Source organism: Prionailurus bengalensis, chromosome A2 (genome assembly GCF_016509475.1).
Source record: "Prionailurus bengalensis isolate Pbe53 chromosome A2, Fcat_Pben_1.1_paternal_pri, whole genome shotgun sequence".
Classification (NCBI taxonomy): Eukaryota; Metazoa; Chordata; class Mammalia; order Carnivora; family Felidae; genus Prionailurus; species Prionailurus bengalensis.
In genome coordinates this window covers 152,937,492-152,964,562 of record NC_057348.1, presented here as the reverse complement: position 1 = coordinate 152,964,562, position 27,071 = coordinate 152,937,492, and the positions used below count along the sequence as shown (strand labels likewise).

General features: G+C 36.5%; 1 protein-coding gene across 2 annotated transcripts in view; it reads right to left on the bottom strand.

The window, feature by feature from the left end:
* TRIM24 (tripartite motif containing 24) overlaps window positions 1–27,071 on the bottom strand; it is a 123,819-nt gene that overhangs the window by 35,471 nt on the left and 61,277 nt on the right. For both annotated transcript variants that reach the window (XM_043589675.1, XM_043589674.1), the window contains exons 2-7: window positions 26,083–26,201; window positions 17,731–17,878; window positions 14,625–14,757; window positions 8,393–8,509; window positions 5,516–5,630; window positions 3,211–3,357 (exon numbers count right to left, since the gene is read on the bottom strand). In XM_043589675.1, the coding sequence (XP_043445610.1) occupies window positions 3,211–3,357; window positions 5,516–5,630; window positions 8,393–8,509; window positions 14,625–14,757; window positions 17,731–17,878; window positions 26,083–26,201 (779 nt within the window). The remainder of the gene's footprint in view (window positions 1–3,210; window positions 3,358–5,515; window positions 5,631–8,392; window positions 8,510–14,624; window positions 14,758–17,730; window positions 17,879–26,082; window positions 26,202–27,071) is intronic.

Here is a 27,071-nt window from a genome sequence, read left to right as displayed (position 1 = left end):
TAAGAAGTGTAGAGTCTAATGAGATTCATAGAAACATATGCAAATATACTAGCAGATAAAAATCAGTAATAGTATGATGGACATATGCACAAAGGGTGTGTAAACACAAGAAAGAGAAACCCAATCCAGTCTTGGTCATGAAAGGCTGACAAGTGGAAAGGAAGACCAATCTAATCTGAAGCAGGTAGTCTTTAAAAAGATGGACATTATTCAGGAGCAAGAAGAGGCAGGAAAGGGTACTAGTACTCAGGCAAGAAAGAATCATATCCTGTGAGCACCAAAGATTAGAAATAAGGAGATGGCAATGAGGCATTCAGGAATACACAAAGAAGGTCACTGAAGATTAATTAGATGGGAGAAGGGAAAAAAGGAGAAAAGAATTCCTTTTTACTACTTATAACTTAATAGTTTCCTAATTGCTAGTATTATAGAAATATTTATGGAGAGTAAAAAGAATGATAGTGTTTTACTCTCCTGGCCTTTCTTCTGTCAACGTTGCTTGCCTTCCTTCTAAATAATAAAGGATAAATTCAGTGTTAACAGGTTGACAGAAGAGTTCTGAGGAAATACTGTGAAACTGTTTCAAAATATATTTAACACTAGACTTCTGGAAAGATTTTGCTCTTCCATTGATTTTTGTCTTTTCTTGACCACAGTTCCTATAGCAAAAAGTGAACTAAGAATTGCAAGCCAAGCTTGAAATTTCAGGCCTGCAAGGCATTTCTTCCTATTTTTTTAAGCACATGAAAGCCATCATTTAAAGGATAACTTGAGTAAACATGGCTACATGTACCATGCAGAAAAACTATGAGGAACGGAGTTATAGAATATAGTAATTTTCAAATTTTTTGAGGTTGGAGATCCTTGTAAGTGTTTACAAATAAGTATAAGCCTCAGCTCAGTGTGCACTGCAGGCAAGTTATTTTATTAGCTACATACATTTGCGACTCAAGGGCCACTTGGGTTCCACAGACTTTTAAAATCAGAAAAGAAATGATTTGGCGAATCAGATATCTAATAATACTGGTTCCTTGTAATTTGCTGTACCCATTTTCTCCTATATAATGTCAACAACATTCTTCCTTTCTCCTATGTCACGAGATCATTGTGCTGATTAAGTAATCCCATCTGTTTTTATTGTTTTCTCTTATTATAATTGCAAATAAAATCATAAAATAAAATTAGAGAAATTTTTAGACAGAGATTTACTAAGTATCTGACTGTATGAATAATATGCTTTCTTACACAATACCGTAATATTCAATATTCATAACTTTTCATTCATAATTGAAAAAAGAATTGTTTCATTTTCTATTTTTATTCTTTCTCTGTTGGACATTCAGAAAAATATCCAGGAAAACAGAAAAGATATGTACTATCTACAAGCTATTTTTCAAAAGACCAATAAAGCAGTTGGAAGAAAGAAAGAAAAAAAAAAGAAAGAAAGAAGTCAAGAAAAAATGTATCATTGAAATATTAAAGAAAAAAAAGTCCAAGAGTTGAATACAATTCATGATTAGGAATAGTTTTAGAAATAGTTATAAATTAATTTTTTTTAACAAGTCTTCAACTCAATATTTGAATCTAGTTTATAAAAGTTTATCCAGAAGTACATTTCCTTATTTCAAAATGGTCATAGAAAAATTTTGCTACCTGATTCTAAAAACAGAATAGAACAGAATAGAACAGAAAACTGATTTGGAAGTCCTAACTTGATTTCAAAGGGTAACTCTCTGTGTAATCTTTTTTGTTTAAAAAAAAAAAAAACAATGTTTTTTTTATGTTTATTCATTTCCTGTGAGAGATAGAGTGCAAGCAGGGGAGGGGCAGAGAGACAGGCTCTAGGCTCCAAGCTGTTGACACAAAGCCCCACATGGGGCTCGAACTCACCAAAATGGGAGATCGTGACTTGAGCTGAAGTTGGACGCTTAACTGACTGAGCCACCCAGGTGCCCCGAATATATTTTTTAAATGTCTTTTTAATTTTTTTTATGTTTTATTTTTTCTTATTTTTGAGAGAGAGAGAGAGACAGAGTACGAGTGGGGGAGAGAGAGTTAGAGATAGAGGGAGACAAACAATCTGAAGCAGGCTCCAGGCTCTGAGCTGTCAGCACAGAGCCTGACGGGGGCCTTGAACCCACAAACTGTGAGACGGCGACTTGAGCTCAAGTTGTAGATGCTTAATTGACTGAACCACCCAGGCACCCCATTTTTTTAATGTTTATTTATTTTTGAGAGTGAGAAACAGAGAGTGCATGCACAGAGGAGAGACAGAGGAAGGAGGAGAGAGGATCCAAAGTGGGCTCTGTGCTGATGGCAACAAGTCCAATGCAAGGCTTGGACTCATGAACCTCGAGATTATGACCTGAGCCCAAGTCAGACGCTCAACCTACGGAGCCACCCATGCGCCCCATTGTGAAATCTTTAATAAAATGAAGGTAAAGCAGCAATTTTTAAGAATGCAGACCAGTGGCACCAGCATCTCCTGGGAGCTTGTAAGAAATACAGAATCTAGCTCTACTCCACAACTTTTAATCCAGAATCCTCAGGTGATTACTAGTGTGCAATGATGAAGTATTTTCAGTAGCAAGGTTCTAGACTACTACCACAATTGTTCATCATGACACAGCCACTTTTCTTTAACAAATGGGGTTGAGATACCCAGAACCATTTATGGCCACCAGAGTTATCAACGTGCTGCCGACAAGAGGAACACAGCTTCTAAGCTCAGTGTCCAAGACGGAATTCTGGTTGATACCTCTGTGTGACCTTACAAATGTCACTTAACTTTGTGCCTTCATCATCCATACAAAAAAGATGGATAGGTATACCTATCTTATAAAAATGATGCCTAAGTTTAAGTGAACTATTACATAGAAAATACTTAGAATTAGCGCCTGGCACACTACAGGTGATCAGGAAATATTTATTATTATCATTACTGTTAATGTTAAGTTCGATTGCCACTGAGAGAAAACCTGGCAAAGAACCAGACAGGAAGGACAGTGGTGGATTAGAATACACCTAAACCATGGCAGTTAAATATACTTTTTAAAACCAAAATATTTTGATCACTTAAAATTAGAAATAGGTAAGGGCACTTAAGTACAAATAGACTAATGACCATTTCTGAATTTTAAGTATTCCAGTGACTCCCATAATTTCTCTGCTTTTTGATGGTATGTTCCATGCCATACTTAGCTATCTTACCAGTCGCTTGCTATAAAGTAAAGCTGTGCTGCTGCCACTGGAAACTGCCCATTTAGAAAAATGCATGACATGTTCCAATTGTTTAGAAAGTCCGGCCACTTCCTGTTGTTGTTGCATAAGTTTCATGCGATGGTCCTTTGCAAGGCTCTGAAAAGAAGAAAATTCAAAATTAGTCCTGCATATAACATATTTTAATGGTCATTTTCAGATTACCAAATTAGAATAACTGTCACCTCTGAGAAGCCAAGTGATAGAAACTTGAATTTTCATAAGAAATATTCTTAGTGTTTTTCCTCTTAGTATAAAAGGATCAGTCTCACTGCCACAAAAACTGTGCCCCAAACAACGCAGCTTCTGCCGTTGCCACCACCGCCTCTGCACCCTCTACCCTCCACACCAGGCCCTTGGTCTAGTTTTACACATTCTGGAATTTAGGTCGGTGTTCATGCATCTTCCAATATTCAAAAAGGGGCGAAAACCATGGATTGGCTATGATACAGTCAGTCAATGCCTATTAAATTCAACACTCACAAATAAAATTCAATACTCATAAATTCAATACCCAAAATTAAAACTCAATACCCACAAATACAATACAATAAAAATAAAATCCAATCTAATAAAGTTATCAGATCACATGTTGTGCAATCACATGATTTCACGTTTTAGGCATTCTAGTCCTGACTGCAACCAGTTTTGTGCCCAGTCACACCATGTGGTAGACAACACTTAAACTTTTTGTGTTTTTTGTTTTTTGAGAGAGAGACAGAAGTGGGCAGGGGGAGGGGGGGGAGAGGGGGAGAGAGAGGGAGAGAGGGAGGAAGGGTGCACACACACAAGGGAGGGGCAGAGAGACAGAAAGAATCCCAAGCAGACTCCATGTGCAGCACAGAGCTGATGTAGGGCTTGATCTCACAAACTGGGACATCATGACCTGAGTTGAAATCAAGAGTTGGACCCTTAACTGACTGAGCCACCCAGGCACTACTTTATCTTCATTTTTTGAAAAACTCTCCAAGAGATTCTGATTTACAGCGGAGTCTGGAAAGAGCCACAGCAATGCACGCACTAGTAATCTCTGAGAAAGCCAATCTAAGTGATGCTTGATTTTAAACAGAGCTTGGAAAATGTTTTAAATTCTTTGTTTCTATTAAAAAAAAAAAAAAAAGAGGGGTGCCTCGGTGGTTCAGTCAGTTGAGCATCCAACTTCAGCTCCTGTCATGATCTCACAGTTCCTGAGTTTGATCCCTGCAAGGGGCTCTAGGCTGACAGCTCAGAGCCTGGGCTGTGTCTCCTCTCTGCCCCTCCCTCGCTCACACTCTGTCTCTTTCTCTCAAAAATAAACAAACATTAAAAAATTAAAAAAAAAAAAAAAGAAATCACAGAATCTTGAAAAAATACTATAAATGAGGTCTCCTGGACAGAATACTTCTTCACTAAATAAGACAAGTCTTTAGTCTTTGTTTCCTGTATGGCTGATGAGCCACGGGAATGACCATGCTTTCCCAGGAGGGCAGGACTCTCTGAGAAAGACCTTACAATTCTGTCAACTACAAAATAAAGAGGTTAAACCAAATTATTCTAGGAGTTATTTTTTTTAAATCCTTAAACATCAGAATTCTTTCATTCTCTTCTCATTCTAAATTGCTTCTTTACTGTGAATTCTTTTTGCACCATTAAAAGAATACTAAAATACCATGCAATTAATATTATGTTACTATGGAGAAGTTGTAATCTATTATTATTTGGAGGCAAACACTGACTTTGGATCTAGACCTTCATGAGTATAAAAAAAACTCATAAAGAGCCCAATATTTTTCTCACCGTGGTGAGAAACAACTATCCTAAGTGCCCTGAGTATCCTTCCCTACATACTGCTTTCACAGAGGATTAAGACTAAAATGTTGAGAGTGGAAGGCATATCCTTTTACTTAATTTTTCATAGGGTTAAACCTTTATGTTTGAAAACAAAATATAGCTTAGTTATCTTTCTAAATCTTTTTTGCTCGATTGCACCCCTTTGGTGGCCCCAAGTTGTCACTTGAATGAATCTAAAATGATTAATCTCTTCAACATTTACAGAGCTCCTTCAAGCAAGGCACTGCGCTTTGTGCTATCGAGGAAACACTAAGCCATAAACTGTCAGCTACAATGTAGAATATGGTAAAAGAAAACTTAGGAATGGAGAAGCAATATTATTCAATCATAAATGGATGAAAAAGTCTGTGATTTCAAAGTCACAAATACATGAGAAACTACTATATTAAATCGCTACAAACATACTGTCCCATCAACAGTAACTTACCTCAAGCTGATGCAGTAGGGCTTTTCCTTTTTTATTTATTTCTACCATCAATGTAAATATAGCAACTTTAATATCCTGCTCCACCTGCTTTTGATTTTGATTTACTTCAATTATCCTGAAAATTAAATGAAAGGGGGAAAAATCTAAACTCTAAGGCAGAAGATTTGTTTTATAATATTTAAAATTGATTTTCTAATGTCTAAATTAGGCCAAAATGTTTTCAACTCTTAAAAGCTCAGCTGTTTCTAAGGGTCCTTCAGTGTAAATTGACTTTCTCGAAGATGACATAGCAGAAATGTAATTCTTCTGAAAAACACAGTCACTTAATTCAACCTTAAAATCAAAATGTATAAAATTGCAAGAGAACGAACACATTTTAAGAAAATATGACTTGGAAAGATCATGATGAAAATCATTCAAGAAAATCAATACTTGATCTAAAAGGGTAGACCAAAAAAAAGGTTTATGAGCAAGAAAACCAGGACTCCAAACATGTTCGATTGTATCCACTCTAACTACCAAGTAGGAAAGTGTAAGCATGTCATTCTTAGTGATCTGAACTGCTGCAGTATTCATTATGCCCGCACAGAAGCAAAGAGAACAACAGTAGAGAGCTACTGTAAGAACACATCTGTCTTCAAATAAGCAGCTCAATACTACTTTATGTTTCATCAGCTATCATGTACAGTTTTTCCCTTCGTTAGAGAAGACGGGAAGGCCATTGTCATGGAGATCAAGATAGACAGATAAGAAATACACAGCATCATACCAGAATATCTTACAAAAGCAGAAGAGAATAAGGGGACACCCACTAAACATTTTGAGAGAAATTGGAAGTTTGATTTCTCCAGTCTGCTTCTCCAATAGTTATCCTCCAAGACTTAAAACCAATAGGGCAGAGATTTTATTTTCTGTTGCAACTTAAGATAATCACTTGACACCAATATTGGCTATGAAAATCAAGAAACCCAGATAGATATGGGAAGAAAACAACCCTCTGAAACAAAACAAAACAAAACAAAAACTAATTTAGAATTCACATCTTCATGATGGTTAAACAGGATGAAAAAAGGACAGGCAGTGCCATTGTCTGCACACACGTGAAAACGAATTAAAACCAAAGTAAGTTCGTGCTGTAAATGTAATCCTTTTATGACAGTCTATTCAGATATGAGCAATTAGCACCTAATCCAAAGATTCTTTAATTCTCACAATTCAAAACCCCAAATCCTTTCATGCGATAATGTATGACGTTGTAAAAACAGCATAAGGAAGCCACTAACAGAAAGGTAAAAGAACAAATTTGGAGAATTCACACTATCTGGTTTGAAGACTAACTATAAAAAGCTACAGTCATGAAGAAAGTGGGGTACTGTCAAAAAAGAAAAATACAATGGAACAGAATACAGAGTTTAGAAAGAACCTTACACAAACATGGTCAACTGATTCCCTACAAAGGTGCCAAGGCAATTAAATAACAATAATTTAGTCTTTTAAACAAATGGTGTTGGAACAAATGGACATCCATAGGTTACAAAAAAGTGAACTTTGACCCATAGCTCATACCATATACATAATGAAAGAGTAAGAAGAAAGACTAAATTTCATCAAGGGTGGAGCTTTCACATAAAATTAGTTACTCTACAATTGCTACCATTTGCCACTTACACGGTAGAATCACCTGTAACTATCTCTCTTCATCATTCTGTGAATATCCCTTACAAATTTTCAACTACTCAGATAAACTTTTAAGCCCACCACTTTATTTGGCAAAAATAGTATGGTTAGAATATGGTAAATGAAACAGTATTTGGTTAATATAGTTGTTATGTAAAAGAGAAAGGTAAAATGCAATGACAGCTGATAAGGAAGACTAACAAAAACAAAAGACACACGATAGAACTGTTATTATCACAAAGAATAAAAATGGTCATAGTAATTACTGAAAAAGGTTAATGACAAAAATAACACATTATAATGATTGGTCTTAAGGAAGATAAACCACAAGACTTTCTCTTATGAATCCCCTGTGAGGCCTCTCTTTTTCAGGCTCTTTCTATAAAGGATTTCTTGATTTGGACAGTGATATGTTACTTTTGTATGCAAAACAACAAAAGAAGGGAAAATGGGATTTCATAGCTGTTGTAAAGGTTGTACTATGTCAGTGCGGGTTCCAAACAGGATGAAAAAAGGGAGGTAAGCTAAACAAACTCACTCTTCCATGTGGAGGTGAGTGGTTTACTCCCCTAATCACTGACTTGTGAGATGTGAGACTTTGGACAGTTGAGGATTCCTCCTTCGGAAAACAAAAAGCATAACAGGTAATATGTAGAAACCGTGCAAGTATTGTTATCTGATAAGAAATTAAAGGTGCGTGAAACCGTTTAACAATCCCTGCCTCCTGGTGTCCTGAGACCTCCACCCTACTGTAGTTAAAAGGTGACAGCCCAGAGAAGGCATCTCAAAGTTGACCAATGCTTAAAAAAGCAGTTATGTATGTATAATAAAGTGTTAAAATATTTTATAATAGTGGCAAAAAGTAGTTGATTTTGTTTTTAAATCCTGGCATTTCTTTAAAATTTGAAACATCAGATAATTATAAATTATCAATACCTGCCAGATAAATGATCCATTACTCAATGCAATTTATTACCATAACAGTTTTGAAATTTCATGGCTGAAAAGAATGCTTTCCAGTTCAGTTTCCAGAAACCCAAAGTTTCTAGAAAAGTCTTACAAACTATGTTATTAGAGGCATCTGACAGCTTACTTAGATCTACTTCACCATGAGCTAAGTAAAATACCTGTTCTAAAAGAGAATATTCTTAATATGTTATATAAATATGATTTATCATAACACCACAAATGTAAATTTACCTGTTTTGGATCTGATTTCCTGTGAATTTTATGTATTTTGTTTTTTCCATCAGTTTTGTGATTAGTGTATCTATGATCACTTTCTGATTCTGAAAAGCTTCTTCTATAAATTGGTATCTGAAAAGACAAGTAAACAAGCCAATTATTTCATGCCAGTAAATCAAAAATGAGGAAAAGCATCCCCCCAAAAGCTAAGATAAAAAGAGTTTAAAAGACATAAATAATACTAAATATATCCCTGGAAGGCAGGTTTTCTGCACTCTCCAAAGTGTCTCTAAGAAAAGGAGGAATCTTTACAGATATTACTCATGGATACTCTAAATTATTTTGGAAATTTGGGGAAGATACATATCTATCACTCATAGTTTAAGAGGCTTAAAGAACTCACCTGGCAGACCTGGCAAAAAGTAACCACAGATATTTAAGTAGATTTCCTTACTACTTTGTAATTTCCTAATTATTAAAGTTTGATGCTGTAAATACTTTGATGATCACTTTTCTTTAACGTTTGAGAGCACATGCGCACGTGTGCACACACACACACATATAGAGAAAGAGAGAGAAAGAGAAAGGATCCCAAGCAGTCTCCATACTGTCAATGCAGAGCCCGACACAAGGTTCGATCTCATGAACTGTGAGATCGTGACCTGAGCCAAAATCAAGAGTTGGATGGTTAACTGACTGAGCCACCAGGCACCGCTTGAAGATTACTTTTGAACATTAGGTAGTTGTGTCATAAAGGTCACAAATATATGCCTTTGGGGAAAATGGTGGGATGAGGAAAAACTCTTGACGCTATGCCTTGCATGTAACAAAGCTTCAAGCAACATAAAACACAGCACTTTAAAAACTTTAACTTGTAAATGAACATGATAATCTCTGACAAAGTACGTATGATGACTCAAGAGTAGCTCCAGGGGCACAGTAATATAGAAGACAACCAGTTTTATCAATTTTTCGTAAAATGCATAAAACACAGTATTTTACATAATGTGATTTAAAAGTGCAAGCGTACTTAAATCAGTATTAGAGTGTTGCCAGCATTAGAAAAAAAGGGGAACATAGTTAATATTAATTCTGTTGGATTTTCTCTGTATAGAATGCAGTCTTTGAGACCCTAGTAATGTGTAATGTTATACGAAATAGTCAAAATGTTTGTTATCTGGTTCCTAAACTCAATTTTAAAACTTTCAATATTCTGTTATGATGTTTTCTGGTTCATTTTACAGAAAACCTTTCTCAGGTTTAGGAAATTTCCTTTTATTCTTAGTTTGCGAAGTCTTTATATCATAGGTGCATATTTTTGACAGAATGTTTCTCCTGTCTCTATTGAAATGATTATGTAATTTGTCCTTTATTCTTTTAATATGAATTACATAACTGATTTTCAAATGTTACATGAACTCTGTATACCTAAAACAAGGCCAACTTGGTTGTAATTATATTGTCCAAAAATCACATTACTACTGGATTTGGTTTCCTATTTCTTAGAATTTTCACATTCATTTCATGGGTGACACTAGTCCGTGATTTTCTATTTTTATTCCTCATAAAACAAGTTGGAGAGAATTCATTCTTTTATTGTCCTCTGGATGAGATTGTGTGTATTTAAAAGGTGTTATTTTTATCTCACTATTTTGTTGATTCATCAATGAAGTCATCTGGGCCTGTAGTTTCCCTTGTGAGAAAGTTAAAAATTATGGATATAGATTAAATCTGAGGGCTATTCTGATTTTCTATCTTACCTTGTGCTAGCTTTGGTAAGCTGTATTTTCTTTTCTTTTTTTCTTTTATTTATTTTTTGAGATAGAGTGAGCGAGCAGGGGAGGGGCAGACAGAAAGGGAGACAGAGACTCCCAAGCAGGCCCAGCGCAGTCTCACAAACTGTGAGATCATGACTGAGGCTGAAATCAAGTTGGATGCTTAACCGAGCCACCCAAGCGCCCCTGGGAAGCTGTATTTTCTAAGAATTATCCTATTTCATGCAAACATTTCCAAATCCATTGATAGATAATCATCTCATAATTTTGAATGCCTTTAGAAAATGTTGTGATGCCCCCTTTTCACTCCTGGCATTGGTTTTTTGGGCCTGCTCTCTAAATCACTCATTAAAGGAATTTGTCAATTTACTAATCTTTTGAAAGATTTGATTTTTGGCTTTACTTACTTCATTAATGTCTGCACTTATCCTCATCATGTCCTTTTCCCCACTTAGTTTAGGTTTAATTTACTAATTTTCTGAAGTTGAGATGTTTAGTGTATTTTTTTTATCTACCTAATATATACATTTAATGATATCTATTTCCCTCTTATCATGGCCTTAACTGTATTTCAAGGATATTATTTCCATGATCATTCAGATAAAAATATTTTCCCATATTCATTGGGATTTCTTCTTTGATGTTTTATTTAAATTTAGTTCAAACTGTTTATTTTGAAATAATTTCAGTTAAATCTGCAATGGTACAGAGATCTCCTGTACCTTTACACAGCTTAGTTTTTCAAGTATTAATTCATCATAGCTCTTTAATGCCTTAATAACCAGAATGCATTTAAGAGTAAGGATATTGCTATGTAACTAGAGTGTGATGATTAAATATAAAACTGACACTGGGGTGCCTGGGTGGCTCAGTGGGTTAAGCATCCAACCTCAACTCAGGTCGTGATCTCATCGTTTTTGGGTTCAAGCTCCGCATCGGGTTCTGTGCTGACAGCTCGGAGCCTGGAGCCTGCTTCCAATACTGTGTCTCCCTCTCTCTCTGTCCCACCCCGCTTGCACTGTCTCTCAAAAATAGGCAGTGAAAAAAAAAAAAATTAAAAAAAAAAAAAAAAAAGAAAACTGACGTTAAGATAATACTCTCATCTAAACTACAGACCATATTCCAATAATGCCATTTGTTTCAATAATGTCCTCTAAGGGGGGCCTGGTGGCTCAGTAGGTTAAGCGTATCACGATCAGCTCAAGTCATGACCTCACAGTTTGTGGGCTAGAACTCCACATGGAGCTGGGTGCTGGCAGAGCCTGCTTGGGATTCTCTCTCCCTCTCTCTCTGCCCTCCCCCTACTCACAGTCTCTCTTTCTCTCTCAAAATAAGTTAAAAATAATGTCCTCTAAATAATTTTTCCCCTTCTAGTCCAGGATACAGCACAGGATCATGCATCACTGCATTTCATTTTCATATGAATTTCATTTCTTCATTTTCAAATATATGGAGATTTTTATCATCATTATTTTCTACATTAACAGCATTGAGTTTTTACACAAAAACTTTATATGGTTTTAACCCTCTGAAATTTAAGATTGCCCTGACATATGGTCAATTAAATGTTTTCTTTTTATGTTTATAAAGAATGTGTATTATTGGGTGCAGTGTTTAATGTCCACAAGGTCATTTGCTATTTAGGTTATTTGAATCTTACAAAAATATACTGTTCTAATTTGCTTGTAAATTATTGAGAAAAGTATGTTGAAATTTCCCACTCTAGATATGTCTATGTTCTGTCATTTTTTGTTATGTATTTTAAAGCTATGGGCATATAGATTTAGAACTGCTACATCTTTTAAATGAAGAGAGCCTTTTATCATATAAAGTTTCCCTCTGTATCTCAAACAATACACTTTCACATAACAGCATGCCTTTGGTTAATGTTTGTATAGCGCATCTTTTCCCATCATTCTTTCTATATACTTAGGCTTTAGTTGCTTCTTGTCTAAAAAGCACATAGCAGATTTTCATTTTTTTTATTAAGCTTGCAATCTTTTAATTTGGGACATTTTATCCATTTACATTTATTATAATTACAAATCTATTTATAGATTTACACTTACCAAGTCCTTATTAAATCCCCTCTGTTCTTTGTTTTTCTTCTTTGGCCTGTCTTTAGACTAATTATTCCATTTCCCCTCTGTGTTACTTTGATAATCAGATACACTTCTATATTCTTTTAGTGATTACTCTAGACATTTCAAAATGCAGATCTGGAGTTATCTAATACTGATTTATATTTTTTTACTGTCTTCCTAAACTGTACATAAGCCTTAGAACACAGACTCCATATCCCCCTAACATGTCTGTTGTGTACTATACAGAACACACATGACATATACCAGTAAGACATTTTTATTGTTTCATAAATTGATATTTATTTAGATTTACTCGTACTTACCATTTTAAATGATTTTCATTCCATCATGCATTGACTACCATTTCTCTTTTGCCTAAGGTATACTTTAGTGAGGGTTTACTGGGGATATATTATCCCAGTTTATTTGGTCTGAAATGCTTTTCATTAATCTTCATCTTAAAGAATATGTTCACTGGCTATATAATTTTAGCTGTGTAATTATTTTCTTTTTGTACTTAAAAACATACTGGCTTTTTTTTTTTTTTTTTAAGCCTCCTGGGCATTTATAGGGCTTCCTAAATATGGGCTAGATATCTTTCTTCAGTATTACCACATTCCAAACCATTATATTCTGTCCTTACATGTTGTTTCCTTCTCATTCCTCTCTCTTCTCTCCTTATGGGACTCCAGTTGCACCCTGTATTACTTCTTCTCTACTTTCCATCCTGGGTATTTTCTTACTTTTCTTCTAGTTCGTCAATTCTCATTTCCTGCTATGTCAAATCTGTTATAGCCTCTAAGAGTTAATTTCAGTTATGGTCATTTTTAGTTCTGGATTTCCCATCTCATTCTTTTTTATAGTTTTCAGTTCTCTACTCAAAATTTCCATTTTGTCCCTGATCTTCAATATGGTAAGATATAGCCTTAAGGGTCTTTTTATCTTATTTGTTGTATCTGGTAGGTTTTGTTCACATTGTCCCATCACCTAGCATACGTGATTACTTCTAATTATGTGTTGGACCATTTTGCAAAATTCATTACTGCATCAACTTGAGGCACAGGATGATGTTTTCTCTCTTCAGGGAGCATTTACATTTGAATCTACTAGGCACCCGGGGGCACCAGCAATAGGATTTCAATTTATTCCAACTTTGGGTAATGAAAAAATTTGATGCTGAGGCTTCAGTTCCAGTCAGGAACTATTTACTAGCTAGTTCATCTTTACTATGATAGCATAGACTTTCAGGGTTCCAAATTAAGGCAAGGAGAAACCTTCAAGCCCTGTAACCCCTGAACTCCAATTGCTGTCTTTCCAGCCCTGTGGCCTATTAAAAGTGCTCCTTGAGTTCCTGGTAAAATGCCATGAAGGGTAAAAACGCTCCTCGCATTCTCTGTCCCCACTCCAACCTGGTCCAGTGAATCTTTACTACTAAGACTTTCTATCAATGACTTCTGTATTTTATCCAAGTTTTCTAGTTATCCTCCCTGGTATGGTTTGGTCCAAATTGTCTAGCCTGCCATTATTGGGAGCCTAGACAGTTTTTTTTCTTTTCTTTTCCTTCTTTTTGTTTTATTTAAATTCCAGTTAGATAACAATACAGTATAATATTAGTTTCAGGTGTATAATTTAAGGATTCAACACTTACACACAATATTTGAAACTCATAAGTGCTCTCCTTAATCCCTATCACCTTTTCAACCCCACCCCACCTCTCCTCTGGTAACCACCAGTTTTTGAGCCTTGACCATTTTAACCAATTTTATTTGTACTAATCAGAATCTTACTATTTAAATGAATCAGTGGTTGCTAACTGAAATGCCTATGGACATCAGATTTAGAAATAATCTTCAGTAGGAACTATGATGAATTGTTAAAGGCGTGCCTCATTCTACACAACACTAAATGAATTCCACCCAAATGCTAACATGAAAGTGTACGAGGCCCATGCTATAACAGGTTCTGTTCTCTCAAAAACCCAAAGACGTAGATTTTTTTTTTAAATGTAAAATCTCATTTTACAACACTGGAAATTAATTTCATTTAGTTTTAAATAGTGTGTAAGCCAGTGGTTCTCAACTCAGGGTAATTTTGTTCTGCAGAGCATTTGGCAACATCTGGAGATATTTCTGGTCCTCACAACCAGAAGGATGCCACTGGCACCTAGTGAATACAGGTCAAAGATGCCGCTGAACACCATACAATGAACCAGACAGGACCCCCACAAGTATCTGTAGTGACCAAGTTGAAAAATCCTGGAACAGGCCAACATACCGTTGGCCGAACAAAACTTCATTTGCCGACTGCCATCTGGCCGGGGTGCCAGCAGCCCTCCAGTCCTCATAAAGCTTACCATACATGTGTGCACATAATTAAAGATGACAGTACCTATGCTCTTTATGTTCTAATAACTGGCAGTCCCGGCATGTCAGTTTGTCACATGTTTCACAGTAAAGCTTCAGCTGCTCCTTCTTATGAAAAGGACAAAACACTGGCCGCTGACTGGTCACACCAACTGCCTCTGTACAAACAACAGGAGGCAAAAAGAAGAAAATTAACATACGTGAATACTACATAATTATTAGATTGTTCATTTGCATTGCAATCCGTTGAAATATAAAAGAGCTATAAGCAGTTTCACTGACACCATCACTACTACTAGGTTTGTGGTATAGGGACACATGGTAGTGTGGTGAGCACAGCATAACGTGCAGACTTGTCCACTCACGATGTTGTACACCTGAAATTAACTTGACGTTGTGTGTCAACTAGACTTCAATTAACATCAAGAAAAAAGACACAGAATGTTAGGTATTCTCAGCATTTTAGAAGGAAAAGATAAATAAGCTTTTCATTCCAGAACTTCAAACTAACTCAGGAGAAAAATAAAGTACGTAGCTTAAAATGTGCTTTATGGAATTAAAAAGTCTTAAGAAAATAAGCAGATAAGTGAGTGTGACCCAACTCGATGTTTTCCACTCCAATATGGCAGAAGACTGTTTTAAATGGAATTCAGAAAATCTAATAAAAATGTATAAAGAACATGATTAAAAAAGTTATTTACCCACTTGTGCAAAAATCCTTACAGGGTACCCACTAACACAGAAATAATCATAAAGTTTTCACTATATACTGTAGTCCTCCATGTAACTTAATAGTTATCCAGAGTGAGGATAATATTGAGCAATGCTTGTGTATAATGTTAAATTAAAAAAAAATCAGAATACAAATAAGTATAATAATTGACTCAACAGTAAGCAGTTATTTCACTAATAATTAAGGGTAAAATCCAAACATTTCAGAAATAATCCCACTTCTAGAAATAACCACTATTAATAACCTAGTATGTGTTCTTATGGTTGTTTTTCTTTGTATATAACTACACACACTAGCAGGTATTTTGTTTTACAATATTGTCTACAGTAAGTACAGAGCTTCTGACTTAGATAATTAGAACATGTCATTCATTTATAGATTTCCTTTACTTATTGGAGAATTTAGATCCTGACTCAGTCATCTTCCTAGTCCTCAGTGTCACCATCACTCTGGATGAGTTAGAAGTTTACACAGATTGCCACATAAAAAACAAGGCTCTCAGACTTTTTCATCTCCAGAGACCTGTACTCCATTTTAGCTCCTTATATCATGGTCCCACCCAAAACTTTGGATTGTGCTTAACTGGTTCATTTCTCTAATCACAGATTCAAACATCCACTCTAATAACGTCTACTTTTTAACCTTCCGGTTTTTAGTTAACCGCTCTCACTGTGCCTCCGTGATCTCTAGTTCCCAACAATTTCTTTCATCCTATCAACTGACAGTACTATCAACTTCATCTCCTTTATAGAGTTATAAAAAAAAATCCTTCATTTCAATAAATGCCATTATTTGTACCCCTTCCTCTACTGAACTTCCAGAACACCTGTCCAGCTAAACCCCAATCCTAGAGAAGTTCAATTCTTCTCTATCTATACCAATCCCCACACTGCTGAAGCCTGATGGAGGAAGTTTTAAGGCCTATACATCAAATGTAACCTCAATGCTACCAAACATTCTGTTTCTGAAGTTGGAGCTCTCTTCCAACTAGAGTTCTTTCAAATATCCCTCACATTCCTTACCTTTAAATCTTATTTCCTCTCCTTTGTTTTTCAGTAGATGGCTGAATTCACAGAAAAAGAAGTCTGTCTAGCAGTAATCTGTTCAACGTGTCTGAACCTGTACCTGGTCTCTTTTCCCTTTTCTTCATCAGTACCTTCAGAAATCATATTCCCTTTTCCTGTGTCACCAGAATCCTAGCTTCATCTCGTTCTTCCTCCTCTTCTTGCATCTTACTTTCCAGGTACATCTAACTGTCTCCCTCTGTAAATGTGCACCTGTACTTCAGTTTTCCCCACCCTCCTCCTTCTATTCGTTTGTCAAGCCCCAGATGTGGCCTCCAACCTAAATCCCCAAATCTGAGTCTGATGCTCCTTTGATGTGCTCCCGTGGAACTTATGAGACCAAACAATGATTGCTAATTTGTCCGTAGTCTTCATCATACTAATAACTCTTGTGGGGGTAAAAGTGTCTGTTTTATTTACTTTTTCATCTCTAATACCCAGCAAAATTCCTGGAATATAGAATAGACATATGAACACTGGTTGACTTGAATTAAAAGCAATAAACTAATTTTTAAACAAAAATATATTGAGCCATAAAAATTAATGAAGTTCTGATAAATGCCACAACATGGATAAACCCTGAAAATACTATGGCGAGTGAAATAAGCCAGACACCAAAGGACAACTACTGTATGATCTTACTTGCAGAAATAAGCAAATTTGTAGAGACGGATAGTAGATTAGGGGTTAGCAAGGGCAGAGGAAAGAGGAGAATGAGCATTATTACTTATTGGGCACCGTTTCTTTCTGGGATGATGAAAAAACTGTGGAAACAGACAGTGGTGATGGTTGCCTAACACTGTAAATGCAATTAATGCGACTGAATTGTACTTGTCAAAGTGGTTTGAATGGCAAGTTTTAAGTTACATATATTTTAGTACAATAAAATATTAGTAATCTTTATAAGCGATACAATAAAAACTGAGAAGCCATAAATTACATAAAAAGCAGAACTTCTTCAGTTATCTACATATCAAATATCACAAAACCGGTTTACCACAACAATATCAGAGGGAAAAGAGTTGTAAAACTTTTGTTAAGCCCACCTCTTGTCACACCTTAGAAATAAGTGATGAGAGAAGTTTAAAAAGCAACTTTTTTTTCATTTGCTGCACATTCGCACCAAATTAAGCCATTTATAGGAAGAGGAGGGTTTACATTTGTCATTTATATATGCCTTCAAATTTCAATTACAATATACACCTCCTTTTCTTAAACAAAAAAAAGAAAAAACCAGGAGTCTATTACAAGTGTATGAAAACAAAGTCAGTACAGGAAGGAAGATAAGGGTGGGAAGGATAGAGAAAAAAAGGTTAAAAGAACTAATTTATTACCTGGAGATACTTCCTCCTTCTGTCTCACAGTGTGGTCTTTTGTGAACTTCACTCTTTGATGAGCTCTGATGCATGTCTTGCAGAGCCACTCAACACACTCTACACAAAACCCATTAGCTTCGGCATTGTCCTCACAGCTTGTACACACCTAATAAGAGAAACACGTCACATCAATTTTTAAGAAAAATGAAAAGGTGGTCAAACAACTCGTCATATAAAAATGATATACCAACCATACTTGGTCTCTATCGGTTATCTTAAGAGTGCTTGTAAATTTAAATTTATAAACTTATGAAACGGATATATAATACTGTCCTTCACTCAATATACAAATATTCCAGGCACTGTGCTAAGTGCTGAGAATAGAACAATGCGGAAAAGCAAACATGGTTCCTGCCCTATGATCCTGAGTGTCCTAGATGGGAGTGTGGGTTCATATCCCACTCGTCAGCTGAGTAGTCTTGGGCAGGTTACTTAGAATGCTCTCTAAAATGAAGTTAATAACAGATTTTACTGAGTCATGGTGAAGACTAAATGTGAAACACACAAACATTACTGTAAGGCTCACACCCATACACAATTACACACTGAGAAGTGCCATAAAGTATGAGAAGTTGTAAGAGCATTATGATAGGGGAAACGATCTCATTTTAGTGGGGCTGGAGTACTGCAGAAAGTGAGAGATTACCCAGGCAAGGCTTTCTCTAAGGAGATCATATTAACATTAAGGTATGGAAGTTGAGTCATCAGTTATTAATGAAAAGCCTTCTAGGCAGAGAGAAGAGCATGTACAATAGCCTCCAGACAAAAGGAGCACAGCAGGTTCAAAGAACTGGCACAAAGTAGGATCAAGGGGAAAGACTGGCAAGAGAAGAAGTGAGGGGCAAGGCAGGCAGGGGTCAGATCAAGCAGGATCATATGACAATTTTGGTCCTTGTCTGATGAAGTCTCCTAAAAGCTTTAAAGTAAGTGACATGGCCAGATTTGCAATTTTAAAAATCACTGTCACTGCAATATAGAGAATAGATTAGAGAAGGGGGAAGTATTTCCTGCAGAGACAAGAGGGTTTTTTCAATGTTTTAGGTGAGAGTGGGTGGAAGTGGGAATAAATGAGGGAGATTGGGAGTGAAACTGACTGGTTCAGAAGATGCACTGGATACGGGAGGTGAAGAAGGGAAAGCTTCTTTGTTTCCAGCTTGTGTAACTTTACATGGTGTCACTATTCTCTGGGAACAGTTATTAAAGTTATAGAGAAGCAGTCCTTATGTTATCTTCTGTGATGGGGAAAAGAAATTCCGCCCCCCTCCCCCTCAGTTAGTGCTTTACCTTAGCTAAATTCCAAATACCGGGATAACATTTTCATTCATCGAACCTGTCTTTTCTTCAGCTCTTATCTTTAACCTTTCTAACATCATTAAAGCCCCTGGCTCCTACTTCCTAGAAACCATTTGGATTCCTTGATATCTCCAGATCCTCTTATCTCCCTGATGCCCTCTGGATATAACCCCCCACTCTTCCTCCTCCCTCTGTAGATTTTTGTTAGAATCGGGAATTGACTCATCCTTACTGCCTTAGCTTCAATTATGACGTCTTTAAAGATATAACCTAAAATTTAACCTCTAGGCTACACTATGCTACAAAAAAGAATGAGGACAGGGGCACCTGGGTGGCTCAGTCGGTTAAGCGTCCAACTTCAGCTCAGGTCATAATCTCACAGTTCATGGGTTCGAGCCCTGCGTCGGGCTCTGTGCTGATAGCTCAAAGCCTGGAGTCTGCTTCAGATTCTGTGTCTCCCCTTCTCTCTCTGCCCCTCCCATGCTCATGCTCTCTCTCTCAATAATAAATAAAGGTTAAAAAAAAAAGAGAGAGAGAATGAGAGATCTCAGTATATGAAGTAAAATAAAAAAGCAGAGTAGAAAAGTAAATCATGCTAGTGCTTATCTAAGAAAGATGGGGATGGGTGAAATGACACTTGCTAATATTTTTTAAACATAAAATTACTTAAAATTACATATGAAATAATATTTTAAACAGAAGAATAAAGGAAATTAAATGGCTACCTATAGGGTAGATTAAACAGTGAGAGTCTAAATTCTCTCAATATACTGTATTTCATAAATTAAATTAAAAACATTAAATGCCTGGGGCACCTGGGTGGCTCAGTTGGTTGAGTGTCCAACTTCGGCTCAGGTCATGATCTTGCAGTTCATGAGTTTGAGCCCCACCATCAGGCTTTGTGCTGACAGCTTGGAGCCTGGAGCCTCCTTCAGATTCTGGGTCTCCCTCTCTCTATGCCCCTTCCCCAATCATGCTCTGTCTCTCTCTCCTCTCTCTTTCTCTCAAAAATAAGTAAATGTTAAAAAAAATTAAATGCCTAAAAATCAAAAGCAAATTAAACTATCAAGTGGGTGGTTTAACCACACAAAGAATTATTTATTTCAAGTAAACTTTAAAATATTACACTGTATGGTAACTCATGTTTAAATAAAAACTTAAAAAAAAAGTACGATTTGATTGACCATCGCCAGTGCGTGCATGTAGTAATTGCTGTGTTCCTTGCTTTCTATTTTGACGGAAACAACTCTATAATTTCTACTTTCAGCACCATCTCTATTCTTCTATACTCTTACTCTGCAAACTGTATTTATGCTTTATGAGCTGGGTCCACATTGGATTCTAACAAGAGATGGTGCTGGAGGGAGACTGCAGTGCAAGAGGAAGAAGTACTTGATCATCTTAGCTGTCTTTTTATTTGCTTGCATTCTCCGTGAACATCAGACCCATCAATACTGCCTCACCCTGGCAGCAGCCGTTCCCTCCCCCAGCAGCACTTAGCACCAGACTACAGTTTTTCCAGTCCTCATGGAACCAGCTTTGGAGATACTGACACGGTAGGCCGACGCCTGCTCCTCTGAGGTCTGCAATCCCAAGGCTGAAACATCGCCTCTTCAGAGGTCTGAACTGACGTTCCACAAGACCCTTCTTCTAACTTTGACTAGTTTCTCCTTTTTCCCTCAGCCGCTTCCTTATGGTTGCTATCTCTATGATACTTTAAGTATTTATTTACCTTTCAGTAAACAAGTTTATATCTAGTTAATTTTCAGGATTAAGATGGCTTCTGATTTTACCAAAACTGATACAGTATACCCTATAATATAATGTATAACATATATATTTGGAGAAAATAAATGATTTTGTCACTGTAATTAAGAACCAAGATTTCCTGGGGCGCCTGGGTGGCGCAGTTGGTTAAGCGTCCGACTTCAGCTCAGGCCACGATCTCGCGGTCTGTGAGTTTGAGCCCCGCGTCGGGCTCTGGGCTGATGGCTCAGAGCCTGGAGCCTGCTTCCGATTCTGTGTCTCCTTCTCTCTCTGCCCCTACCTCCTTCATGCTCTGTCTCTCTCTGTCTCAAAAATAAAATAAAAACGTTAAAAAAAAAAAAAAAAAAAAAGAACCAAGATTTCCAATACTGGATGAATGAGATAAATGTAAAAGCAAAAAAGTAAAACCTACAAATCTAAATTGGACTCACAAATATCAATATACACCACAAGTATATATTGATATTTGTGAGTCCAATTTAGATTTGTAGGTTTTACTTTTTTGCTTTTACATTTATTTTATCTTTTTTTTTTCCTAGACAGTTGCTCCTTGTATATTTTCAAATACTAGGCACCCATTACCTCATAAGGAAGCACACTTTATTTTTGGAGAGTGCACTACTGAGCCAGATGAAATGCCTCCTCTTCTTAAGGTCTTCCAGATACAAGAATCTCAGAGATAGACGTTATGTCCTCCCTCAGTAACTTCTCATGAGCCTCAAATCAGGCTGTTTGCTTAGCAGTGGAATACATTCATATTTGGTAATCACAGACTTTACTCCCTCCGCTGAATGTGAATTTTCAGCAGATCCACGACTCTCCTGATAAATAAGCAGTCTTCTTGGCGCTGTTCACATGACCCTTCCATGGCAGTGAGGGTAGGGAAGGGAAACAGGGAGCCTTCTGTGACCCTCAACAGGGTCAAAGTAGAACCTCAAAGAATGGCTGCACTAGAGATGATCCTGACTCTGGTTATCCTAAGGGACAGCCCAGAAGGCAAGGCTACAACCCTTATTTCTCATATACTCTGCATGACACCAGGTCAAGCTACTAGCCAGCTCTGCAGAAAACTAACAGCAACAAAAACGTCACAGTTGGACATTTGGTATCATAAAGAACAAATACCTGTACACCAAATTTTATCTACTGGTTTGGGTATCAAGGGGATGAAGATTTAGTTTTTTTGATGTAGAGAACAGACACTTGCTGTTTGAACTCTTGAAGTTATTTCTCCTATTTTTGCTCCAAAAATTTGTTCGTTTGGTAAGTATATTCTGACCACTAGGCTCCCTTTTCTGTTAAAAAATTTGCACCTATGACTTTTCTAAAATCTCAGCCTTCTTAAAAATTCTAGTTTCCTTACTAAGGTTTACAGTTTTCTATCATCTAATACTCACTTGGCATTCTGTTTATCCTTTTCCCTGTCACTTAATAAACATTTCAGAAACTCTAACACGGTTCTTTCCAAAATTCCATGTGTTTGAAGATCCTTTGACTGTGCCCCAGGAGATACTATGTGGCCTAAATTCAAAACCAAGCCAGATGGACTTGTTTATTCTTTTTTACTGACATATAATTAACACAGTTATATTAGCTTCAGGTGTACAATTTTAGGATTCAATAATTCTATATATCCCTCGGTGCTCAACACTGTAAGTGTAGTCACTTCTCTTTTTTAAAGTGAATACCCCTAGCACCCATACTGTGGTCTCCAGATACCATGTGTGACTAAAAGAAACCAAAGATCCTAACAAAATATCGTCAAAACACAAAGTAGGGAAGACAGCAAGGACTACTGCGATTCTATCAGAATGACTCAGGAATCAATGTGAGGCTCCTATTGCCAAGATGGCACAATTTGATCATCAATTAAAAACAACTAACTACTACAACACCTTTTATATTAAAAATCCATGCGTTCATAAAGATACAAACACACCACTCATTAGTTATCTCCGAAGAACGCTAAGAAACTAAGTCACTATTCTAAAAATTAGCAACTAAAGGAAATGAACCAAGTACTTAACCTACCTTTGCTATGTATGTAACCAAAGAATAAATGAAGGAAGGCTTCTGTTTCTCTTCCAGATAAGAAATATAGGGGAACGACAGAATGAGAATGTCACAATTTTTCAAAGCCCTAATTTAATATGAAATCATGGTGGTGATCATTAATGGTCATTGACATTAGAAAAAAGATAGATAAAACTCATATGCCTCCTGATTGAAGTACACACAGACATATGGATGAAAGTATTCTTATGCCCCCTAACCCAAAAGGACCTGAAATGAAATCAGCTTCTACCTATTTACTGTCAGTATACACAAAATACAGGAAACCGAGAAGCATGTTAAATGACTTTATGAAGATGGTCAGCAAAATGCAGAATAAGGCTAACTCCACAGGACTAACACCCAGTTTATCTAACAAATATGTGTCAAGGGAGGAAAAAGAAAACTAGTGAAGTAAAGGGGTATTTTGAGATTAATTAAAAGATAGATTTGAGACAAATCAACCAAATGCACTGTGTAGGCCTTAATGGATCCTTATAGAAACAAACCACTGTTTAAAAAAAGAAACCATAAGAATTAGAGACACATATCACCAGGTGTTTGATGATATTAAGGTTTAACTGTAAAATTTTTTACATGTGAAATATGCTGGTTAGGTTTATAAAAAATTATTTTTCCAAAGAAGTACTGAAAGATTTATGGATTAGATTACCCTCAACATAATATAGTATGTGGAAGGGTGTCAGGATAAACATAAAACAAGAGTTGATGGCTACTAAGCTAGGTATGTGTACATGGGAGTTTGTTATGTGAAACTGTCCCTTCTCTTGGTAATGCCTAAAATTATCTGTAACAAACACTTTTTAAGCTTTATCTTTGTTCAGCTATGAACTATCCTCAGAGCTCCAGTTTGACCACAGATGACATCACCTTAGTCTCAGAGGCAAACTCAATCACATTCAAAACCAATTCTCTATCTACTTCCCTTACCTCTTAATCTCTGTGAAAAGCACCACCATCTTGGCAGTGAGGTCCCTCTCACCTCCACATCCAATCAGGTACATCAAAACCTTGTGTGAGCTGTAACTTATCCCCTTCCTTCTCGTATTGCCACTAGGCTAGCTCAGCTCTCAATACCTTTTGCCTAGGCCTTTCTACCTCCAATTCATCCCACATTATTACCTCTCTAGTCTTCATTCCCAAATATCCCTAACAAGTACCCTATTCCTGCACCAGGTTTAACACTCTCCTAGCCTCACTTACCTACATTGAAAATGTCAATTTGGACTCTATTTCTAGTTTAACTGATTATAACTTCTTCCTATTATGTTTCTGTGACCAAAATAGAGTCAATAAACTTACTAAAAACTAATTGATATACAGAGGAAAAAAGCAGCCTCTTAGATTTGTCCTTTAGATTAGAATCCCTTCAGTTCTCATCTCTTATCATCGTCAATTCATATCAGATCATTATTCCATCCTGTTGATTATTTATGCTGCTTTGCTTTTGAATTTTCTGGATTGAGCATGCACGTGTACTACTAGAGTTCAAGTGATATGACTAACAAAGTTTATGTAGTATAAATATAATCATATATGAAAGTGACATGACACTCTAGAAGACAAAAACATCAGTAGTATTCACAAGGAAACTTTCAGAAGAGCTAAGTACTTGACACTGTAGTTCACATAAATAACTACATTTCTATTCTTTAGAGCCGGTTTCACAACAATTAGCAAGTTTATTCTCTGCATTAAGCCCTGGTTTGGCCTTTGATGAACTGTGGATATTTTATTATTATTTTTTTTTACTTTTTTTTTTTTTAACATTTATTTATTTTTGAGAGAGAGAGAGACTGAGCGTGAGCTAGAGAGGGGCAGAGAGAGGGGGAGACACAGAATCTGGAGCAGGCTCCAGGCTCCACAGAGCCCGATGTGGGGCTCGAATTCACGAACTATAAGATCATGACCTGAGTTGAAGTCAGACGCCACCCAGGCGCCCCTGAACTGTGGACACTTTTGAAACAAAAGGGGTATTTTTGTTAGTAACAGATGTATATAAGATGAGCCCTAAATTCCCACAGTTCCCCCAAGAAACCAACAAGAAAAGCTGAAAGTGAAAAGTACAGAAACTTAGCTATGTGATTAGTAAAGTGTCTTAAAGATTACTTTTTAGATTTTTACATTTTAGATTAATAATCATTTTCTTCTCATAGATTCAATTCCTTCACAGATCTAGTGTGCTAAATTAAAGGAACTGCCTAGAGAAATCATCAATCAATCCTAATTCAAAAGTAGACTAATATACTATGCTTAGTGTACACTACAGAATCAATCCCAGCTCACCTCCACGAGAGGCACTACAGTTCATCTTCCAGGGACTGGACATCTAGATAGATCTAAGGGGCCAATAGAAATGTTCTACATGTGGGATATGGAAGTGGGGAAAAGAGAAAAACACCAGTGGGCCTCTAAGTGCAATACCCGGACAATGTTACCAAATGAGGCTTTCAAAGAAATACCATGCAGAAATTTTAAGAAACTTTTTTCTTAATACCATTAAGAAATTTTCTTAAAATGTGAAACCATACTAATCAAAGACATGCAATTTTTCATATGTATCATTATAGAGTTCATCATTAAAACAGAAAAAAATGAAAAAAGGGGTCTTAAAATTTAGAAAATCTGTCAATATATAGTAAAATTGCAAAAAAAATTAAATACATAGAGTAAAATTACAAAAAAATGAAATACTATCAAATACAGAATAATGGTTTCCTCTGAAGGGAAAGGGAAGGTGAAGGTACAAGCAAGGCTTCTGTATTGGCACTGTTTTAATCCTTAAGATGAATTATTCATTATTCTTTATATTCCTTTTAAAATATTACATAATTTGATAGACATAATGGTCAAAGGGGGGTCAGACACCTTTTATTTTAGCGTCCTTCAGCAACTTAGGCTGCTTCATTAAGAGAAGGCAATATGGGGCGTCTGGGTGGCTCAATCAGCTAGGCGTCCGAATTCAGCTCAGGTCATGATCTCGCAGTTCGTTCGTTCGTTCAAGCCCCACGTTGGGCCCTGTGCTGACAGCTTGGAGCCTGGAGCCTGCTTTGATTTTGTGTCTCCCTCTCTCTCTGCCCCTAACCACTTGCATTCTGTCTCTCTCTCAAAAAATAAACAAACATTAAAAAAAAAAAAAAAGAGGAGGCAAAACATTTTAAGGCTTAATACACTTACCTGATTAGACTTTTCTACTGTACTGCTGGGAACCTCAGTAGTGTCCTTCACAAAAAAATTATCTATGATGTGTCTCTCTGCACATTCTTGGCTGCAAACTGGACATCGAATGACTCCAACTGGGAAAGACAAAATTGCGTTCTAAGTTTTTTTGGTTTGTACAGCATAATGATTTGACTGTTTGTATTTAAATGCAAAATGATCACCGCGATAAGTTCAGTTAACATCTGTCACCATGCAGAGTTACAAAAGTTTTTGTGAGAAGAATTTTCAAAACACTCTCCAAGCTACTTTCACATATGCAATACAGTACTATTAACTACAGTCACCATGCTATATATTACATCCCTATGACTTATTCCTTTTATGAATGGGAACTTGTACCTTTTGACCCCTTTCATTCATTCCACCCACCCATGATCCGCTACATCTCAGGCAACCACCAATCTGTTCTCTATATCCATGAGCTCTCATTCTAAGTTTTAATACAAAAATACAAAGCACTAAATGAGCACATCTCACTTAAACTGTAACTGGGTTCTTTTACAATGTCCACTCTCTTCAAACTCATACCTGTCACTACTTAACACAAAGCAATTCAGTTTATATACATATATGAATTATAAGTATGCATGTGTGCACCATAAATAAAGTAGGTGTGGAATATACCTAATAATGACTAAAACTTCATTATTCTAATGAGATTCCACCCGCCCCCCACCCCCCCGAATAAGCATCCCTATGGGCTGCTCTTTTTATTGTTTAGCAACTTCTCCTAGTAGTGGTTTTCAAATATACATGTGTAGAACCACAAGGGAGATGTTTAAAAGAAAAGAGTTCTAGGGGAAACTGAGTGGCTCTGTCAGTTGAGTGCCGGACTCTTGATTTTGGCTGAGGTCATGATCTCACAATGTGTGGGACTGAGCCCCGAGTGGGGCTCATGCTGAGAGCACAGAGTCTGCTTGGGATTCTTTCTCTGCCCCTCCCTC